The 19,073-nt window shown below is 37.2% G+C and overlaps 2 protein-coding genes across 2 annotated transcripts; both read left to right on the top strand.

Moving 5' to 3' along the window:
- Nucleotides 1–6,345: 6,345 nt before the first annotated feature.
- On the top strand, nt 6,346–10,827 carry LOC111895671 (probable receptor-like serine/threonine-protein kinase At4g34500). Its single transcript, XM_023891748.3, has 7 exons — nt 6,346–7,087; nt 8,474–8,578; nt 8,840–8,962; nt 9,058–9,228; nt 9,321–9,450; nt 10,088–10,297; nt 10,567–10,827. The coding sequence occupies exons 1-7, from the start codon at nt 6,510–6,512 to the stop codon at nt 10,642–10,644; spliced, it is 1,395 nt and encodes a 464-aa protein (XP_023747516.1). The 5' UTR covers nt 6,346–6,509; the 3' UTR covers nt 10,645–10,827.
- A 3,253-nt stretch (nt 10,828–14,080) lies between these two features.
- Nucleotides 14,081–18,844, top strand: LOC111895672 (cyclase-associated protein 1). Its single transcript, XM_023891749.3, has 10 exons — nt 14,081–14,430; nt 15,016–15,184; nt 15,278–15,342; nt 15,443–15,734; nt 16,340–16,490; nt 16,817–16,926; nt 17,959–18,014; nt 18,094–18,150; nt 18,252–18,395; nt 18,573–18,844. Exons 1-10 carry the CDS (start codon nt 14,158–14,160, stop codon nt 18,657–18,659), a joined length of 1,404 nt encoding a protein of 467 aa, XP_023747517.1. The 5' UTR covers nt 14,081–14,157; the 3' UTR covers nt 18,660–18,844.
- The last annotated feature ends 229 nt before the right edge of the window (nt 18,845–19,073 follow it).

Below are 19,073 nucleotides of genomic sequence, written 5' to 3'. Positions count from 1 at the left end.
AGAGGATGGATTGGCAGCCGGCTCAGTCTCAGCCGGCAGCCAAGCGGACCAAGTCCGCTGATTCGAGGATTGGAGGCCAGAAGGGCCGCACTTTCAGGAAGTGCGACAAGGGTCATGAGGGGACCTGTCGATAGGGTGCTTGCTACAAATGTGGCAAGGAGGGGCATATCGCCAGGGATTGCCCCAAGGGATTTATGGTTTGCTTCCATTGCAACCAGACTGGCCATCGGAAGGCCGAGTGCCCTCAGCTACATCAGGGATCAGCGTAGGGATCTACGCCGGCTGCTAGGATTACCGAGGCTCGACCGGCGAAGGCCGAGGCTCCGAAGGCTCGTGGGAGAGCTTTTCAGTTGACTGTGGAGGAGGTCCGTGCGGCACCCGATGTTGTGGCTGGTATGTATTCTTTCGTGTATTTATTTTTATGTTGAGATGTTATGCTTATTTTATGATATGCGTAGGTACTTTTCATGTGAATTTTGTACCTTCCTTGGTATTATTCGACTCGGGTGCGAGTCGGTCTTTTGTATCTCTGGCTTTTAGTCAGCACCTTGGTATTGAGCGATAGGTGATAAGTCGACCTCTGAGGGTTTCCATAGCTGATGAGAAAGCGGTATATGCCACCGACGTGATTCAAGGATGTGTGCTCGAGATTTTTGGTGTCGATTTTCCTATAGACCTAGTTCCTATCACTATGGGAGATGTCTGTGTCATCGTGGGCATGGACTGGTTGAGTAAGTTTGGAGCGGTCATTGATTGCAGGAGACAACTGGTGACTATGCGAGACCCTAGTGGGGGAGTGCTTACTGTGTATGGCGAGGGGACCCGGTATGGGTTAGCGTTCTGTTCGGCTGCCAGGGCGAGGCAGAGTTTGCAGCAGGGCTGCGGTGGATTCATAGCCTATGTGATGGACGCACGAGTGGCCACTGGGAGGCCAAGTTCAGTTGATGAGGTTCCGGTAGTGCGCGAGTTCCCGAATGTTTTTCCTGAGGAACTGTCGGGTGTGTCTCCGGAAAGACAAGTGGAGTTCCGTATTGACTTGATTCCGGGAGCAGCACCTATCGTTAAGGCGCCTTATCGCCTCGCACCGCCAGAGATGCAGGAGTTATCCTCGCAGCTTCAGGAGCTGTTGGGGAAGGGGTTTATTCGACCGAGTAGCTCGCCTTGGGGAGCACCGATCCTTTTTGTCAAGAAGAAAGATGGTTCGCACTGGATGTGTATCGATTACCGGGAGTTGAACAAGTTGACGGTCAAGAACCGGTATCCGTTACCTAGGATCGATGATCTATTCGATCAGTTGCAGGGGGCATCTTGGTTCTCCAAGATAGACTTGAGGTCGGGTTATCATCATATGAGGGTTCGGGATGAAGATATCCAGAAGACTACATTCAGAACTCGTTATGGACATTACAAGTTTGTGGTGATGCCTTTTAGGCTCACCAATGCCCCAACTGTGTTCATGGATCTCATGAACAGGGTGTGCAGGCCGATGCTGGATCGGTCGGTGATCGTATTCATTGATGATATTTTGGTATATTCGAGGTCTAGAGAGCAGCATGAGGAGCATTTGAAGGAGATCCTTGGAGTTCTGAGATCGGAGAGACTGTATGCCAAATTCTCCAAGTGTGAGTTCTGGTTACGAGAGGTCCAGTTCCTAGGACACCTTGTTAACCAGGAAGGGATATTGGTCGATCCGGCCAAGATTGAGGCAGTGATGAGATGGGAGGTGCCGAGATCACCCACTAAGATCAGGAGCTTTCTGGGATTGGCCGGCTATTATCGGAGGTTTATTAGGGATTTCTCCAAGATCGATGTGCCACTTACCAAGATGACCCGGAAGGGTGTTACATTTTCTTGGGGTCCGGAGCAGCAGTCCTCATTTGAGACCCTTCGTCAGAAGTTGTGCGAGGCCCCGGTGCTCGCACTCCCGGAAGGGATGGAGGATTTTGTGGTATATTGTGATGCATCTATATATGGGTTAGGGGTAGTGCTTATGCAGAGGGGGCACGTTATAGCGTATGCATCAAGGCAGCTGAAGCCTCATGAGTCGAGATATCCCACCCACAATCTGGAGTTGGGGGCTGTGGTGTTTGCCCTCAAGATCTGGCGGCACTATCTATATGGGGTTCGGTGTACCATATACATGGACCATAAGAGTCTGAAGTACTTGATGGATCAGCCAAACCTGAATATGCGCCAGAGGAGATGGTTGGATGTGGTGAAGGACTATGATTGCGAGATCCTGTACCACCCGGGCAAGGCTAATGTCGTAGCCGATGCTTTGAGCCGTAGGTCGGGGAGCGCTCCGATCCGAGACATTTGTATGAGGTTGACGGTGATGACTCCGGTATTGGACACCATCCAAGGGGCCTAGATTGAGGCTGCGAGACCAGAGAACCGAAAGCGGGAGCAGGTTGTTGGGCAGGTGTCAGAGTTCGTTACCGATAGTCGGGGAGTTATAACATTTCAGGGTCGGATTTGGGTACCATTTGTGGGCGGGACGCGTACCATGTTTATGGAGGACGCACATCGATCGAAGTTCTCGATCCATCCCGGGGCCACTAAGATGTATTTGGACTTAAAGAGGGAGTATTGGTGGCCCTATATGAAGAGGGATGTTGCATGGTTTGTCGAGAGGTGCCTAACCTGTTGCCAGGTTAAGGCCGAGCACCAGCGTCCGCATGGTAAACTGCAGCCACTGGAGATTCCCGAGTGGAAGTGGGAACAGATTACCATGGACTTTATCACCAAATTGCCAAGGACTGTGAGAGGAGTTGATGCAATTTGGGTGATTGTGGATAGGTTGACGAAGAGCACTTATTTTCTTGCAATCAGCGAGAGCTCTTCTGCTGAGAGGTTGGCAGAGTTATATGTGAGGGAGGTGGTATCGCGGCATGGAGTTCCGATGTCGATTGTTTCAGATCGAGACGTGAGATTTACTTCCAGATTTTGGAAGAAGTTTCACGAGGAGTTGGGTACGAGGCTGCATTTCAGTACCGCGTACCACCCACAGACGGACGGGCAGAGTGAGCGGACGATTCAGACGCTCGAGGATATGCTCCGAGCGTGTGTTTTGGATTTTGGAGGGAGTTGGGACACCTATTTACCCTTGGTAGAGTTTTCGTACAACAACAGCCGTCATTCGAGCATTGGTATGCCACCCTTTAAGTTGTTGTATGGGAGGAGGTGTCGGACCCCCATCTGCTGGGGAGAGGTGGGGCATTGGGTAATGGGTAGTACGGAGATTGTGCTTCATACGACAGAATAGATACAGCAGGTCAGGCAGAGAATGTTGACCGCTCAGAGTCGCCAGAAGAGTTATGCGGACAGGCGTCGGTCCGAGCTCGAGTTTCAGGTTGGCGACCTTGTACTCTTAAAGGTCTCTCTTTAGAAAGGAGTGATCCGATTCAGGAAGAGGGGCAAGTTGGGGCCTCGATATATTGGGCCTTTCAGGGTAATCGCGAGGATAGGCAGGGTAGCCTACCGTCTAGATCTACATGCGGAGCTGGGACAGATTCACAACACCTTCCATGTGTCGCAGTTGAGGAAATGTATTGCCGACGAGTCAGCAGTGGTACCATTAGAGGATATCCAAGTGGATACGGGCCTGAACTATATTGAGAGACCGGTGGCAATTAGGGATCGAAAGGTTAAGGTTCTGAGGAACAAGGAAGTGCCCTTGGTGCAAGTGCAGTGGCAGCATCGGAAGGGGTCCGAGCTGACATGGGAGCCCGAGTCGGAGATGCGGGAGCAGTATCCGGGGCTGTTTTCGGTATAAGACTTCGGGGACGAAGTCTGGTTCTAGTGGGGGAGAATTGTAACAGCCCGGAATTCAGGTATAACCTTTTAGCCCTTCATCTTTTCATAAATGTCATGTTGGCCCTTTTGTGTTGGGACGAGTACGTTGCGCGTACTCGCGCGCTTAAATTGAACGCGTTGCCACCCGGGTACGCTGGGCGTAACCGATCTAGACCCAAAACCCTAATTTGAGTTGTTGGCTATAAAAGGAATGAGATGGCTTGGTTCCTCAGCCACCATCCTTCAGAAAGAAACCCTAAGAGAGTGTTCGTTCCTAGCCCTTTTGTGAGTGTTCTAAGCTTGGTGTTGTCATTTCAAGGTAGCAAAGGAGAAGAAGAGTCCATTGTGAAGGCTAGAAGCTGGTGTTCAAGTGTAGATCCGGGCTTAGCAAAGGTTGGAGCTTCCTTCTAAGGTAAAAAGTTCGGATCTTGACTTGTAGATCTTGTGGTATACTTTATGGACCATTTTCTAGGGTTTTAGTCCCAAAGGTGGAGACTTTATAAGCAAGTGGTCTCCATTAGCTTAGATCCATCATATTTCTGGTCCAATTGAGTTGCAGATCCATAAAAATGTAATATTGGACGTGAATGATTAGCCATGCATGAGATCTAGATCCTTGAGTTGAAATGGAAAGGTGTTAAGAAGTATAAGAGCCTTTACAGCCATGCCAAGGCTTAAAGGTTCCGACTTTATGAGTAAGGATGCTTAAATAAGGCCGGATCTAGAAGTTTAAGTAGTGGCTTAACCGATTAAGACCAGAAATGAAGTGTGTCTAGATCTGACTATTACACTGGGCGTAACTCCTAGTACGCGCAACGTACTGGATGGAGACCTCGATTATTGAGTTGGCGATGTACGCCCCGCGTACATCAGTCTGTACGCCCCACGTACTGAAGATGTTGACTTTTGCTGACTTTTAGGGTTTTGGTCAACATGTGGACTTTGAGTCAAGGGAGGGTAAAATGGTCTTTTACCCCTCTGAGGAATGTTAATAAGGGGTAAAGTCTAGTGGTGGAAGTCTATATTAATTAAAATGATATTCGTTATGATTAGGCGAGGTTGAGTCTTCGTTTGGGATTCGGAGATAGCAAGCGCGTGAGATTCTAGACTTTCCACGAGGTGAGTTTTCTCACTATACTGTACCTGGAAGGGTTTTATTGTGTGAACAGAAGGTCGGTTATGTTATGAGTTATATGCATTGTATGTGATTAAGTTAGCTGTTTATATGTGCTATGTATGTTATGCTTGATGTGGGCCGGAAGACATTATGTTATGGGCCGGAAGGCATTTATGTTATGGGCCGGAAGGCATTGTGTTGTGGACCGGAAGGTCGACGCGGGTAAGAAGTCATGGCCTGGAAAGGCGTATGTGCGTAAGAAGTATTTTGGGGAACTCACTAAGCATTTATGCTTACAGTTGTTGTGTTATGTGCTTCAGGTACTAGCGATGACCGTGGGAAGGCGTCGACATGATCTGTACACACCGATGGGGGATTTATGATCTTGGGATTTATATGATTTGTATTATGATATGATACATTGGATCTTTATGACTTGTTTCGGATGAAAACATGTTTTTAAGAAATGAAAATTTTGTTTTGAAAATTTACGTTGTTACAAAGAGAAAAGAAAAAAAAATGATAATTTGGGCTACAGTGCAATATTCACAAACGATAAGGATGTAACCTATTAAATTATAAACTTAAGGACCAAAAATATGAATTCGATCAAACCATAGGGATCATTTCTATAATTTACTCTACAAATAAACTACGAGGCAACATCCACCTGTGATTTTGTTTTCAAATTTTGCAAAAACTTGATAATTAAATTTATTGAAATTTTTAGTATTAAACTATTTAATAGAATTTATTTGTAAAAAGAAAAAAGTTATATGCATAAAGTCAATGCATATCGAATGGAATGCAGATAAGCATTTTCTAAATGACAAAACTAATACTTTTGAAAAAAATTATGGATTTAAAAGATATAAAATATTATCCATGACTAGCTGGACTTTGTATGAAAAAAACAAATGTATCAAAATACAAAAGGACATGTCTATAAACACATCAGGTATTTGAAGACACTCAAAAATTATTTTTTGTCTAACAAATATGTTCTAGTCGACTTCCATATCCTTACCATAAAAATGAGAGAACCATATTTGATAGAATAAAAAGGACATGTCTATGTAAAATCTAAATAAAAATATCTAATATCAAAATGAAAAGATGATATAGATATATGAGTTTGTTTTTATCATACGACAATCATTTTTGTCTCTTTAATATAATTGATTATCAAAAACTATATAATGTAATAATTTATCAAGACATAGTAGAAACTAATTATTATACTTTTAAATTATAGTAAATACTTAACAAATTTGTGACCTAATACGTTTGACTTCGTAAGCACACCGACGCGGGTGGCATTTCTGTCATTTTACCTAGTCAATAATGTCCCATTGACGATTAATAGTGCAGTGGCACTATCGTAATAATCACAATAAATCAAACCCAATTGTGTTAACTCCACTCTCTTACACTCTCCACCATCATTATGTCCGTTAGAATGCTCTGTTCTCTCTTTTCTTTCTAACAAAAATGCTCTCCCCCTTTTCTTCCTTCCCTTCCACTACAAATTCTTCACAAGATCATTGAATTCCTGCATTTTGATCTTCATTTTTGGCCTCTGATCTCCTCCGGAACAATGGCGGTGTCCGGTAACACATCCTCCACCGACGGCGGTGTCAGTCTCACCTCGAAAACACCAATATTTGGCCAAAAACTGTACGTCATCGTCGCCGTCACCGTACTAATTGTTACAGCTGTTCTCGTAGCGATCTTCTGTTGTATTCGTCGAAATTTGAATTCTAAACGACGTCGTAGGATGCGCGTGAAGCACAGCTCGGGATTGTTGCCGTTGGTCTCGGAGGCGATCAACATCGAGAAGATTGAGAAAACATCGAAAATCAGTGTTTTTCAGAAGGATGATAGAGAGAAGGAAGAGATTAGACCGATAATCAATGTTGTTGAGGGTAAATTAGGGAATACGAATTCTGGTAGTAATGAATCGGGTACGAGTTGGAGTGAAGGGGCGTCAACGTCGTTGTCGGCGGATGGTATGAATAATTTAGGTTGGGGCAGGTGGTACAGCCTGAATGAGCTTGAAATTGCGACGAGTAACTTTACGCCGGAGAATGTGATCGGAGAAGGAGGGTACGGGATTGTGTATAGAGGTGTTGTACGAGATGGTTTTGTGGCTGTGAAGAATCTTCTGAACAACAAGTTAGTTTTCTAATTTCTTCGGCTTCTCTTTTCAAATTCCGTTCCAAATCGAATTGAATGTATGCTATTTGTGTACATTCATTTTAAAATTTCTCTTCAAATTTACTGAGATTTTCATTGAATTTCTTTGGAAGAGACGATCTGAACTTCTTAGATCTAAGATTGATTCTCGCCGGTGCCGGCGTCTGGGATAACAACGCCATAATTAGTGAAAATTAATGTTTTCTAACAAATTATGCAAATGTAGATACAAAACCATAATTAATAAAATTGAAATGGTTTCTAACAAATTATACAAATGTAGATACAAAACAACTATTAAAGTTGACTTTTTTATACAAAATGACAATGATCTTGCAAAACATAATGTTTCTCTCTTTGCATTTTTACAAACCAAAATGATATCGTGTTTAATAAATTAAAATATAATGGTTTGAAAGGGACTTATTCAACAAAAAATAAAGCAATGTGTAGCTTTATCAATTATCATCCCTCTTTTTTCAAAAGAAGAAAAAGAAAAACGTTGATTTTTGGGATATATTTCTTATTGATCACCGATATTATTTTATAAAGCAAAATTCCATCCACATTTTTTTTTCTCTAAATTGCATCTCATTCGACATTTAAATATTAAATTTTCTTTATTTATACTGAATGTAACATTATCTTATTCCCCACTTAATTCCCCAACTTGTTCATTTACTTTTCGTAAAGAACAAAACGAAAATGTTTTTTTTCTTTAAATTAATATTCTACATATATAGCAACAAAAATCTTTGTATGGAAGTGACTTTCATCCAAAGCATAACTGTTCTTCCATGAAAAACTAAAATCCTATATTTGTCTTGATCTTTGCAATAAAGATACCCTCATTTAGTCATTCATCCTGGAAAATTATCAACACAAATAAAAAAAAATCCCAAATTTATCATCTTGTTGCTTATTTTGCCCCCTATTTTCCTTTCAAAAAATGGATCTGTAAACAATCTACATTGGAATTGGTCCCCTCTGAATAAATTGTAAAATAAAAATCAGATCACATGGTCTTTGGTGTAAAGAATGTGCTTCTCATTTGAGAAATGTGAGAGTAGTTGCACCAAAAAAATAAGGAAATATATAATATAATATAACACTTTCCAAAGTGTTGAATATCTTTAATATCTTATTTTAACATGTTTGCTACTTTTAGTGGTCTTATTTTATTTATGCCCTTGATCTGTTTATATGGGGCTCGAGGAGACTTTAGAATTTAGATGTAGATTATGCGTTACTCTTGGTGCATACTATTTTTTTTACTATTATTTTTTTCATACTTGAAACTTTTATTACCAAAATAATGCATAGTGTGTTAACTAACTTAATTTTAATAATGTCAAAATTTTATAGGGGTCAAGCAGAAAAGGAATTTAAGGTGGAGGTTGAAGCCATTGGAAAAGTTAGGCATAAAAACTTGGTGGGTCTCCTTGGATTTTGCGCAGATGGTGCTAAAAGGTATAATGAATTATTAGAAGGGCATTCATGTCTTTTGAACAGTCAAGAGATCCAAAGGGAGCCATTGTCCCACTTTTTTTAGTGAGACAGAACGTCATAACCTTTTGACAATCACATGTCATCTGTCTGTTATCTTTTATCTGTCATCTGTCTGTTATCTGTTATCTGTCATTGTTTAGATATTTAATTTAGTAAGTTATGCGACATTTAAAGATCGAGTAGAGTATGCTAGTTAAGGATGGTTTGACTTGGTCAATGTAGGTTGCTTGTGTATGAGTATGTTGATAATGGAAATTTGGAACAATGGTTGCATGGTGATGTTGGACCAATAAGCCCTTTAACATGGGATATTCGAATGAAGATTGCAATTGGGACAGCTAAAGGGTACGTGTGTACTTTTCTTTTATTTCTTACAACTAATAATTTTATATTTTTGCTTGTTTTTTTAATATATATTGAAAGTGGTTTATTTGCATTAGGTTGGCATATTTACACGAAGGATTGGAACCAAAAGTTGTTCATCGTGATGTTAAATCAAGCAACATTCTCCTCGATAGAAAATGGAATGCAAAAGTATCCGATTTTGGACTTGCCAAATTATTAGGATCCGAAAAAAGCCATGTCACCACACGTGTAATGGGCACATTCGGGTTAGTAAAAAATTTACTTTTTCTTTTAAAAAAAGAAATTAACATTTTTACATTTTATATTAATCTTACACCACAAATATATTAATCTCCAGATACGTATCACCCGACTATGCAAGCACGGGGATGTTGAATGAGTGTAGTGATGTTTACAGTTTTGGAGTTTTACTTATGGAAATGGTTACAGGAAGAAGCCCCGTTGATTATTCTAGAGCACCCGGAGAGGTATAACTCAAATTTTTAACTTTTTCATGTTGTAGATTTATATTTTTTAGAGTAATTTACATTTTTGGTCCTAAGTATAGCTGGTTTTTGCAATTTTGGTCCCAAAAGGTTTTCTCTTACAATTTTGGTCCTTATTCGAGTTTCTTGTAACTATTCTGGTCCATGTTCCAAGTAAAATTACTATTTTTGGGTCTCTGAGTATAGCTGATTTTTGCAGTTTTGGTCCCAAAATAGTCATTTTATCTGGAACATGATTCAAAAAAAAAAAAAAAAATGATGTAGGACCAAAATTGCAAAAGAAAACCTTTTGGGACCAAAAATTCAAAAAATCAACTATGCTCAAAACCAAATATGTAATTTACTATATAATCATTTTACTTGGAACATGGACCAAAGTTAGCAATAAATACCTCAAATAAGGACAAAAATTGCTAGAGAAAACGTTTTTGGACCAAATATGTAATTTACTCTTTAATCATTTTACTAGAAACATGGACCAACCAAAACCGCAAATAAGGGCCAAAATTGCAAGAGAATTGTTTAAAACCAAAATTGAAAAAATAGCTATATTCAAGGACCAAAAATGTAAATTATTCATTTTAGATAAAACTTGTTTGTGTTGGTTTTTTTATTTTAGATGAATTTGGTCGACTGGTTTAAAGGAATGGTGGCAAGTCGTCGTGGAGAAGAATTGTTAGATCCCAAAATTAGCATACAACCTCCTTCAAGAGCTTTAAAGCGCGTGTTGCTAGTGTGTCTTCGTTGTATAGATATGGATGCAAATAAGCGTCCAAAAATGGGCCAAATCGTACACATGCTCGAAGCAGACGATTTCCCTTTCCGCACCGTGAGTCATCTCAAACTTTAACCCATAGTATCTTTGCAGACCAGCGCGTCAGCAGACGCAGTGCTGGAGTTTCAATTCCAATGTGGATTGAAAGGTTTGTGTCAACAAACAGAGTGTGGGAGTTTCATTTCCAACGTGGATTGGGCTCCTTGTGGGCCCTAAGCCTCACAGATAATAATGTAATGTGAGTGTGAGCCAGCTCAGAGGTTGATGGAAGAATAAGGTTGTTAACGTACTAACGATGAGTTTTTCTTGGTTGCAATTTGTAGGAGCATCGTCCGCCTAGAGACACGGGTATGCTCAATTCGGGTGTGGATGCCGCAAGTAAAACAACTTCGATGAAATAGTTTTGTTGTGGGTCGCGTTATCATAATTTGTTTGTTCTTTATTGCTAATATGATAATATATATACACACATATGCATATGTTTTAAAACATGGACATCAAAGAGCATTGTAAATATTAGCGAATTATTTGCATTTTTTTACTTGAAATTATTAGTTTATTAAAGATGGTAGCTTTTAGAACCACAGGGAAATCGTGAAGTGTCACTTTTTTTTTTTTATTTTTTATTTTTATATGAGTGTGAGTATATTTGGTTTGATGGAATAGAATCAACTAGGTAAGGAAGTGGACTAGTAGTAGTAATGGCTTTCCATTCCTTCTTTTATTTAGCCAAAAGAAACGCCATTCAAGACATACAACAAGATTTTTAATGGTGTTTTCTTGAAAGGTATTTGTGAAGTTATAGTGGATAATGATATGAAAGGTATCTGTGAAGTTAATTAAAGTGGATAATGATATGCCATGGATGGCCCTCACCATTTTTATTAACATAATTTATTATTTCATTTATAGTCATTACATTACATCCAATACACATTTTATATCATTTCTTTTTTTATTTAATTCTTGATAAAATTTAGATAGTATTCCAAATAAATTATACCGTTTAATAAAGTTAATCAATACATTCAATATTGAATATGTTTCGATAAACTTTTGTTATTATAAAATTTATTTTTATCTTTATAAAACATGAATTTTAATATATTTTGACAAAATCATAATAAACGAGTAACAATATTTTGTTTTCTATTAATACTTGATATAAGTAAACCTTTTTTTTTTGTAGTTGACCAGTAAACTTGTTTTTGTCCTTGATCGGTAAACTTATTTTGATAATAAACTTTCTAAGTCTTTGACAAGATTGGTTTCTAAGGTTATGTATGTTTGCTCCTTTTCTTTTGTTAATTTTTTTTTGTCACTTTGGTCCTCCAACCAACTTATGTTGGTTTTAAAAAACTACTTACAACATTGACCCTTCACCTTTATGCTTTTGTTCACAAACAACCCTTTTCACTTTCGTTTGAATTTTTCATAACCCTCGCATTTTATTACATATTATTAGTATTTAGTCTTTTGGCAGAAATGGTCCCTCATTATTATTATTATTATTATTATTATTAGACAAAACTACACGATTGGTCCCTATGGTTTACCAGATTTAACACATTGAGGACAAGAATAGAAACTGAAATCACTCTTTTACTCTTAATCCGATTTTTTTATTAATTTATATTTCTCTTTTTGGTTTTAAATTAATGTTTTATTTATTAGAAAATACTCACCCAATATCATAAAGCCACCCACCAGCTGTCATCACCACCACCACCACCACCGCCAAATTACATAAATGGTCCATATGGTTTACCCGTCGTCACAAATTCAGTCCCTACTACCTTAAAAGACCAAATTACCCTCACATTAACGGACAAAAAACAACAGTCTATATTTTCCGGATTGGTTTTCCGGCCGCTGCCATACATGACAATAAAGTTCAATTTGTGAGACCATTTCTTTATTTTCCTCATTTATTGCAAGAAATAATGATTTAGATTTCTTACTTATATAATTAGATGACATTGTTTATCTTCCTTTACTAGATTATCTCAATGCAATTCAACATGCTACTTTACTTTACAAAACAATACCTTCCGACCCCGGCAACGCCGGTGAATCTTTTCTAGTTACCAATAATATTAGCCATTTATAAGTTCAAACAAGTTTAATGGTCAAACGTGTACGAAAAAAACATGGTTGTTTAAATATGGACAAAATTCAAAGCCCGTTACCCAAAAAACTATTATGTAATGTGTGTGCTTTAGAGGCAACTATATTTTATTTTTGTATTTACAATGTTAGTATGTTTTTATGGGTGATGATGTTAGGTAAATTGACATGACCTAAACATTTTGACAACACATTTTGCAACACCGCATGACTGCACCGCATGGTAGCACGACGTGGCAGCACCGAATGACATGACCACCCGACAGTATTACTTGGTTTCCCAGCCTAGCCCCTGACTAGTTGGTTGGTTGTCCATGCAATGTTGTTTGGCGGTGTTGTCACGTCATGCTGCTATGCGGTGTTGTCAATCAGTGTTGTTTAGGTCATGTCAATGGACCTAACATCATCATCCATAAAACATACTAACAACGTAAATACAAAAAAATAAAGCACAAAAACCTCTAAAGCGCACACATTCCATTATGGTTCTCTAGGTAACTATAGGTTAGTTTTTGTTGCTTGTAATTCGACGAACATGGATTTGTGGTGCTATGTGATGGTCAACGTTTTTTAATGTTTTCATTGTGTGTTTTGGATCTCATATTCCAACAACAATATTTACCAAATATTTATCTAATACACCATCTCGGTCTCTTTGTATTTTGGAAGTAAAACATGCAAAAAAATAAGCAATGAACCGTAGAAAAATTCCACTTTTTTCATCACGACTCTTTTTTATTTCTCTCGGTCAGTCCAAGAAGATGAAAACATATTATTTGATTGTCATGAATGTCACCAAGTAAATGTCATGGTAGTCATTTGGTAAAGATCTCGGCTAACTGATATAAAAAAATGAATATGTAACACCCAAATTCGACCTTTTGTGTTTTTTTCAAGGTATGGTGAATGTAAGTTGAATGTGTTTTGTATGTTGATGATACATGTTTCACACAAATACATATAAACTTCATATAGATAATTGTGGTCTTGAGAAGGGACATGCATAACTCCCGTTATTAGTTTCGAATCAACATGTTTCATTAACTAGGTTTTTCACCCCTGATATTCAACCTTTATGCTAGATTGAGATATAACGATTCGTCTATTAGAAGATTATGAAATGAGATTATAAGTAGACATGCCAAAATGTTCTAAGATTTTGGTCTCTTATTTCCTTTATGAGAAAAGAAATTATATGATCATTTTTTAGAAAGTATTAAATTCTGTCGTATTCTTTAATTTATAACCCATGAGTTGGTGTATATGCACACTTTATGTTTGTACCTCATCAATTGGAGATCTCTTCAACTCATTAACCCGATACTCTCTAAATCGAATAAATTTAAAGAAAAAAAACATCAATATAATTTAGACAATGAACATTGATCTCTCCATTTTAGAAAGTTCACCATTAAAGCATCTTGATGCTGATATTGATATTTTTTTATTATTAATGTTTAAACATTTATGTTACAATGTGAAACAACTAACAAGTAACCTTGTTACTCATAATAAATAAATACGCTTCATAAAAAAAAAAAAACGATTAAAGCTATGTCGTATTAAACAAACTGACATTACATTACTTTTTGCTATTTTTATTTTTACATGAACGTAGAAAAAGGGAGAATATTTTATAAACGACACGTGTCACACGCACGATTGCATGTTGTTCCCCTGAAATCACCGGCAAACGCACTCACCGGTTTTGGCGTTTCAAAAACCAAAAAAGCATCACCTTCACACACACCAAACACCAGATCCGATACAGGAAGTCGCTCGTCCAAATGGATGAGAAGTTGATTCAGAGATTGGAGTCCGCCATAGCTCGGCTGGAATCGCTCTCCCCCGGTTCCAAGCCCCCATCCGGCACACTTGACGCCGTATCAGCGGCATCGGAACCGTCAATCGTTGCATATGACGATCTGCTCGTGGAATACGTCGTTAAGGTATCCCTTGCTGCCGAGAAGATCGGCGGACAAGTTCATGATATTACGATTGTTCTCAGTCAGGCTTTCGCTACTCAGAAGGAGCTTCTCATGAAGATCAAACAAACTCAGGTGAATTTTTTACATTTTTTTCATTTACAATCGTGATCGGCATTACGCGTATAAATGGAATCATGTTGATTATCGTGAATGAAGTTTGGGACTCGTTTCTTCTGTTTAATTCACGTATTTCGTGTGTTTCTACCAAATCAGAAGAGAATTTATCATGTAAATCATCGCGATTGATCAATTAGGTATTAAAAACTAGAAATGCATCGTGTTTAAACATCTAAGTAGCTGTTTCATGCACATATGTTACGTACATTATATTTAATTCTTTTGTGTTTGTGAAATTGGATGAAAAACGAGACATGAACATTCCTTGGATTCGATAAAACAGATTGTTATGAAAAAAGCTCCATCAAGATGTAGTTGAATTTGATTAAAACCAAAAAAAATCGAAGCCACATTTATTTTGGGATAAAAACAAAACCTAAAAGTCTCCGATTGATTTAGAAGATGAAGTATTCTTTTCTTTCTTCTACTTTTATTTTTTACATTAATCCTATTATATACCCATAGACTCTTTTGTTAGTGAATGTGAAGTAATGTGAATCATTGTATTCAAAGTTTAATTTCTACATATCAATCATGCAGAAACCTGATGGGGGAGGAATGACAGAATTTTTAAAACCATTAAATGATAAGTTAGCTCAAGCAAATAACATGTCAGAAGGAAAGCGTTCTGATTTCTTCAACCACTTAAAAGCTGCTTCTGAGAGTCTATCAGCTTTAATCTGGATTGCATATACAGGGAAAGGCTGTGGTAAGCAAAAACTCTTACTTCTCACTTCATATTTTCCCATTTTCAACATCAATCTTGCATCAAAGCAACAATTATTTGCTCTTATCTTTTCAGGAATGAGCATGCCTATTGGACACGTGGAAGAATGTTGGCAATCAGCTGAATTTTACAACAACAAGGTACTTATCACTTATCATTTCATCTTTATCCACCCCCTTTTCTTAAAGTTAACAGGGGTTGTGACTTGTGATTGACTGATTGTTGGTATATTGATTGTAGGTTCTTGTAGAATACAAAAATAAAGATCCATATCATGTGGAATGGGCTAAAGCTCTTAAGGAACTTTATGTTCCAGGGTTAAGGGATTATGTGAAAGCTCACTATCCTTTGGGACCTTTATGGAGTACAACGGGTGCAGTTGTTTCTGCCCCAAAATCTGCCCAACCATCTGCCCCAAATCCTCCATCAGCTTCACTTGCCAACTTGGCATCTTCTTCTTCATCCCGACCAAAGCAAGGCCAAGGAATGGCTGCTGTTTTTCAGGAAATTAGTTCAAAGCCGGTTACTTCTGGTAAGTTTAATTTCTAAAACGCCATTTTTGTTTTGGGTTAAATGTAAGAAGTAGCAATGTACTTCTATTGATTTGTTCATTATAACACCTTACTTTCATTTTCGTTATTTTAATATTGTACTTTGAAAAAACCTAATGTTATCCAAATATATAGCAATTTTTAGTGCTATAATTGGGTAGATTTTATAAAGTATAATGTCCTAATAATGAAAACTGAAAGTACAGTGCTATAATTGGGTAGATTTATCATAGTACAAATGTACAATGCCTTATGAATAGCAATTTTCAATGCCATAATTTGGTAGAGTTTTTAAAGTGGAGAAATTAAATATTCTCCTACATTTTCTTCCTACTTATTTTTCTACCGATGTAAAATGGTGACAACTGTCACATTTTTATAAAATTAATAATATTTTAAGACACTTGTCATCAATGCGAGAATTGGATAGATTTTTCATAAGAAAATGTCTATATAAAAAAAAGAAAACTAAAAGTACAATGCTATAATAGAAAGAAATGAAAGTGTGTTGCTATTTATTGCATTTATTCCTTTTTTGTTTCCAGGTACATTGTAAAGTTATTGACTCATGGTTTCATGGTTTCAGGATTGAGAAAGGTTACAGATGATATGAAGACCAAAAATCGCAAAGATAGAGCAGGGTTTGTGAGTTCTGGTGAAAATGAAGTTCAAAAGAGTGCGCCAAAAACTGCTGCTAAAACTGGGCCTCCAAAGCTTGAGCTTGTAATGGGTCGCAAGTGAGTATTTTACAGTGTAAAATGCAAGAAATAGCAACATACTTCCATTTATTTGTTTATTATATTTATAGCATTTCACTTTCACTTCTTCCTTTTACTACATTGTACTTTGAAAAATCTACCCAATCATCGTTATAATTGGATAGATTTTTCATAGTACAATGCCTTAATAAGAAAAAAAAAACTGAAAGTGTAATGTTGTAATGGAAAGAAATGAAAGCAGGTTGCTATTTCTTGATTTTAGATTTATATTATATGCTTTGTAATACATTTGGACATATAAGGTTATTATATGTTTATTTGTATACTTTTTACACAATATACAGATGGGTTGTTGAGAATCAAATTGGTGTGAAGGATTTGTTGATTGATGATTGTGATCCTAAGCAGACTGTATATATTTTTGGATGCAAAGATTCAGTTCTACAGATCAAAGGTAATAAATTAGATTTTTTTTCTCCCTCCATAATTAAAAGAATTTAAATTTAATTATTAGAAGTTGAAAAGACTTACTAAAAAAACATAGCTTTGGTATCATGATGAACTATAAATTCAACTCCCATTGAATAAGAATGATATTATGATACATATATTAAAACAAAAGTACTTATAAATAGTATAGTTTTATGGTTTTATACTTTGGCCACAAAAGTTTCTTATTTTAGATTTTGGCCACAAAGTATAGTTTTAGAGTTTTACACTTTGGCCACAAAAGTTTGTTATTTTAGATTTTGGCCACAAATTTTTTTATTTCAGACTTTTGCCACAAAACTTTCTTATGTTGGCAGATTTGGTCCCTACATTTTCGTACGTTCTCACTTCCCTCACTGTTACTTTGTCGAATGCCACTTTCCACCCCCATACTTTGTAAAATGTTAGTTTTACCCCCCTCAAATTTGAACAACAACATTTTCCACCCCTTCACCTTTCGTATATTGGCATGTTGGTCCCTACATAGAAATTTGGTCGCTACACAGAAAGTAAATTACAAGAACGGTCCTTGTAACTTACAGAATAGGTCCCTGTGCATAATTATATTTACAGGAGTGGTGCATATGTTTAAAAAATCTACATATATGCCCCTTCCTAATAACAAATTTACGAAAGTGAGATTTGGTGCTACATAGAAAATAAATTGCGAAAACAGTCCCTGTAATTTACAGAAAAAGTCTCTGTGCATATTTTTTTCACAAAAACAGTCAATGTGTTTAAAAAAATTACAAAAATGGTCCTTGCCTAATACAAAATTTACAGATTACGGCCCCGCAAAACGGGGGTAATATCACCCTAGTTATAGAAGAAAATAAAGTGAAAAAAAGGAAAAAAAATACATTACTACTTACTTCCTGCAATTTGCCCATATACAAAATCCAAACAAGGAATCAACTAACTGATGACGAGGCATTCTGTCCCACAACTTAACTAATTCTTTCACGATAATTAATTTGACCTTGTTTACTGCATGCAGGAAAAGTTAACAACATCACTGTTGACAAATGCACAAAAATGGGCGTTTTATTCACTGTAAGTAAAACATTATTGATTATTTTTTTAATGTAAATTTGTGTATGTGTGATGACTGAGTGTTAAATTTGGAAAACAGGATGTGGTTGCTGCTTTTGAGACTGTTAACTGTAGCAGTATTGAGGTGCAATGCCAGGTAATATTTCCTACATATCAGTTTTGTTGAATTAATATTAGTTAATAATAATAATATGGTGAAAGAGAAATATGTTATTTTGTTATTATATAAATGTATAGGGTGCAGCCCCTACGATTTCTATAGATAACACAGCAGGATGCCAGCTGTACTTGAGCCGAGAGTCTCTAGAAACTTCTATAACAACTGCTAAAGCAACTGAAGTTAATGTCATGGTGCCTTCCTCAGATCCTGATGCTGATCTGGTATGCTTGCTTCCGTTTTTTTTTTTCTTAAAAAACTTTCTAGGGGTAGTTACGTCATTTGCACACACAAGAGATCGAAAGCAAAGTTTCTGTCTCAGTCCAATACAGGTCAAACACAGTAAAAGTTGTTCTGTGTTGTCATGTCATGTACTGTTTAATGTAATGATATGGTTACAGGCGGAACACCCTTTGCCACAGCAATACATTCACACTTACCAGGATGGAAACTTTGTTACAAACCCTGTCTCACATTCTGGAGGCTAATTTAAACCGGTGAAACATTCATTCGTCATGCAAGTTTAATGTTTCAGCCATTTTCCTCATTACTTTGATTCTTTTTAGAAGCCTCAAAGTGCTTCACATATTCATTTATTTCAAAATTTTGTTGCTTTTCGGCTTTTTTTTTATTTGTCTGATTAAAAAGTCTGAATCATTGCTCAAGAGTTTTGTTTTTTTTTGTGGGATTCGATTTGTCATTTGTGTTCATGATACATTGCTTTACAGTTTACAAACACTTTCTTTCTTTTACAAAGATTAATGTTCGACAACGAAAACGTTATAATTATAGCGTTGTACTTAAATTTTGAAATAATTGGATAGATTTTTCAAAGTATTACATTTTAAATTTTTAAGAGAGAGAAACTGAAAATGGATGCTGATTTTTTTTAAAAGTGTAAT

The sequence above is a fragment of the Lactuca sativa genome, chromosome 7 (genome assembly GCF_002870075.4).
Source record: "Lactuca sativa cultivar Salinas chromosome 7, Lsat_Salinas_v11, whole genome shotgun sequence".
In the NCBI taxonomy this organism is placed as follows: Eukaryota; Viridiplantae; Streptophyta; class Magnoliopsida; order Asterales; family Asteraceae; genus Lactuca; species Lactuca sativa.
This window is presented reverse-complemented; position numbering and strand designations above follow the sequence as displayed.

What these genes read in the sequence shown, in the direction of transcription:
- LOC111895672 (XM_023891749.3), top strand. Translation starts at nt 14,158, where the DNA reads ATGGATGAGAAGTTGATTCAGAGATTGGAGTCCGCCATAGCTCGGCTG. An exon ending in ATATACAGGGAAAGGCTGTG is followed by an intron (nt 15,185 to 15,277) that starts GTAAGCAAAAAC and finishes TTATCTTTTCAG; the next exon opens with GAATGAGCATGCCTATTGGA. An exon ending in GTATTGAGGTGCAATGCCAG is followed by an intron (nt 18,151 to 18,251) that starts GTAATATTTCCT and finishes ATAAATGTATAG; the next exon opens with GGTGCAGCCCCTACGATTTC.
- LOC111895671 (XM_023891748.3), top strand. Translation starts at nt 6,510, where the DNA reads ATGGCGGTGTCCGGTAACACATCCTCCACCGACGGCGGTGTCAGTCTC. An exon ending in ATTCTAGAGCACCCGGAGAG is followed by an intron (nt 9,451 to 10,087) that starts GTATAACTCAAA and finishes TTTTTATTTTAG; the next exon opens with ATGAATTTGGTCGACTGGTT. An exon ending in ACGATTTCCCTTTCCGCACC is followed by an intron (nt 10,298 to 10,566) that starts GTGAGTCATCTC and finishes TGCAATTTGTAG; the next exon opens with GAGCATCGTCCGCCTAGAGA.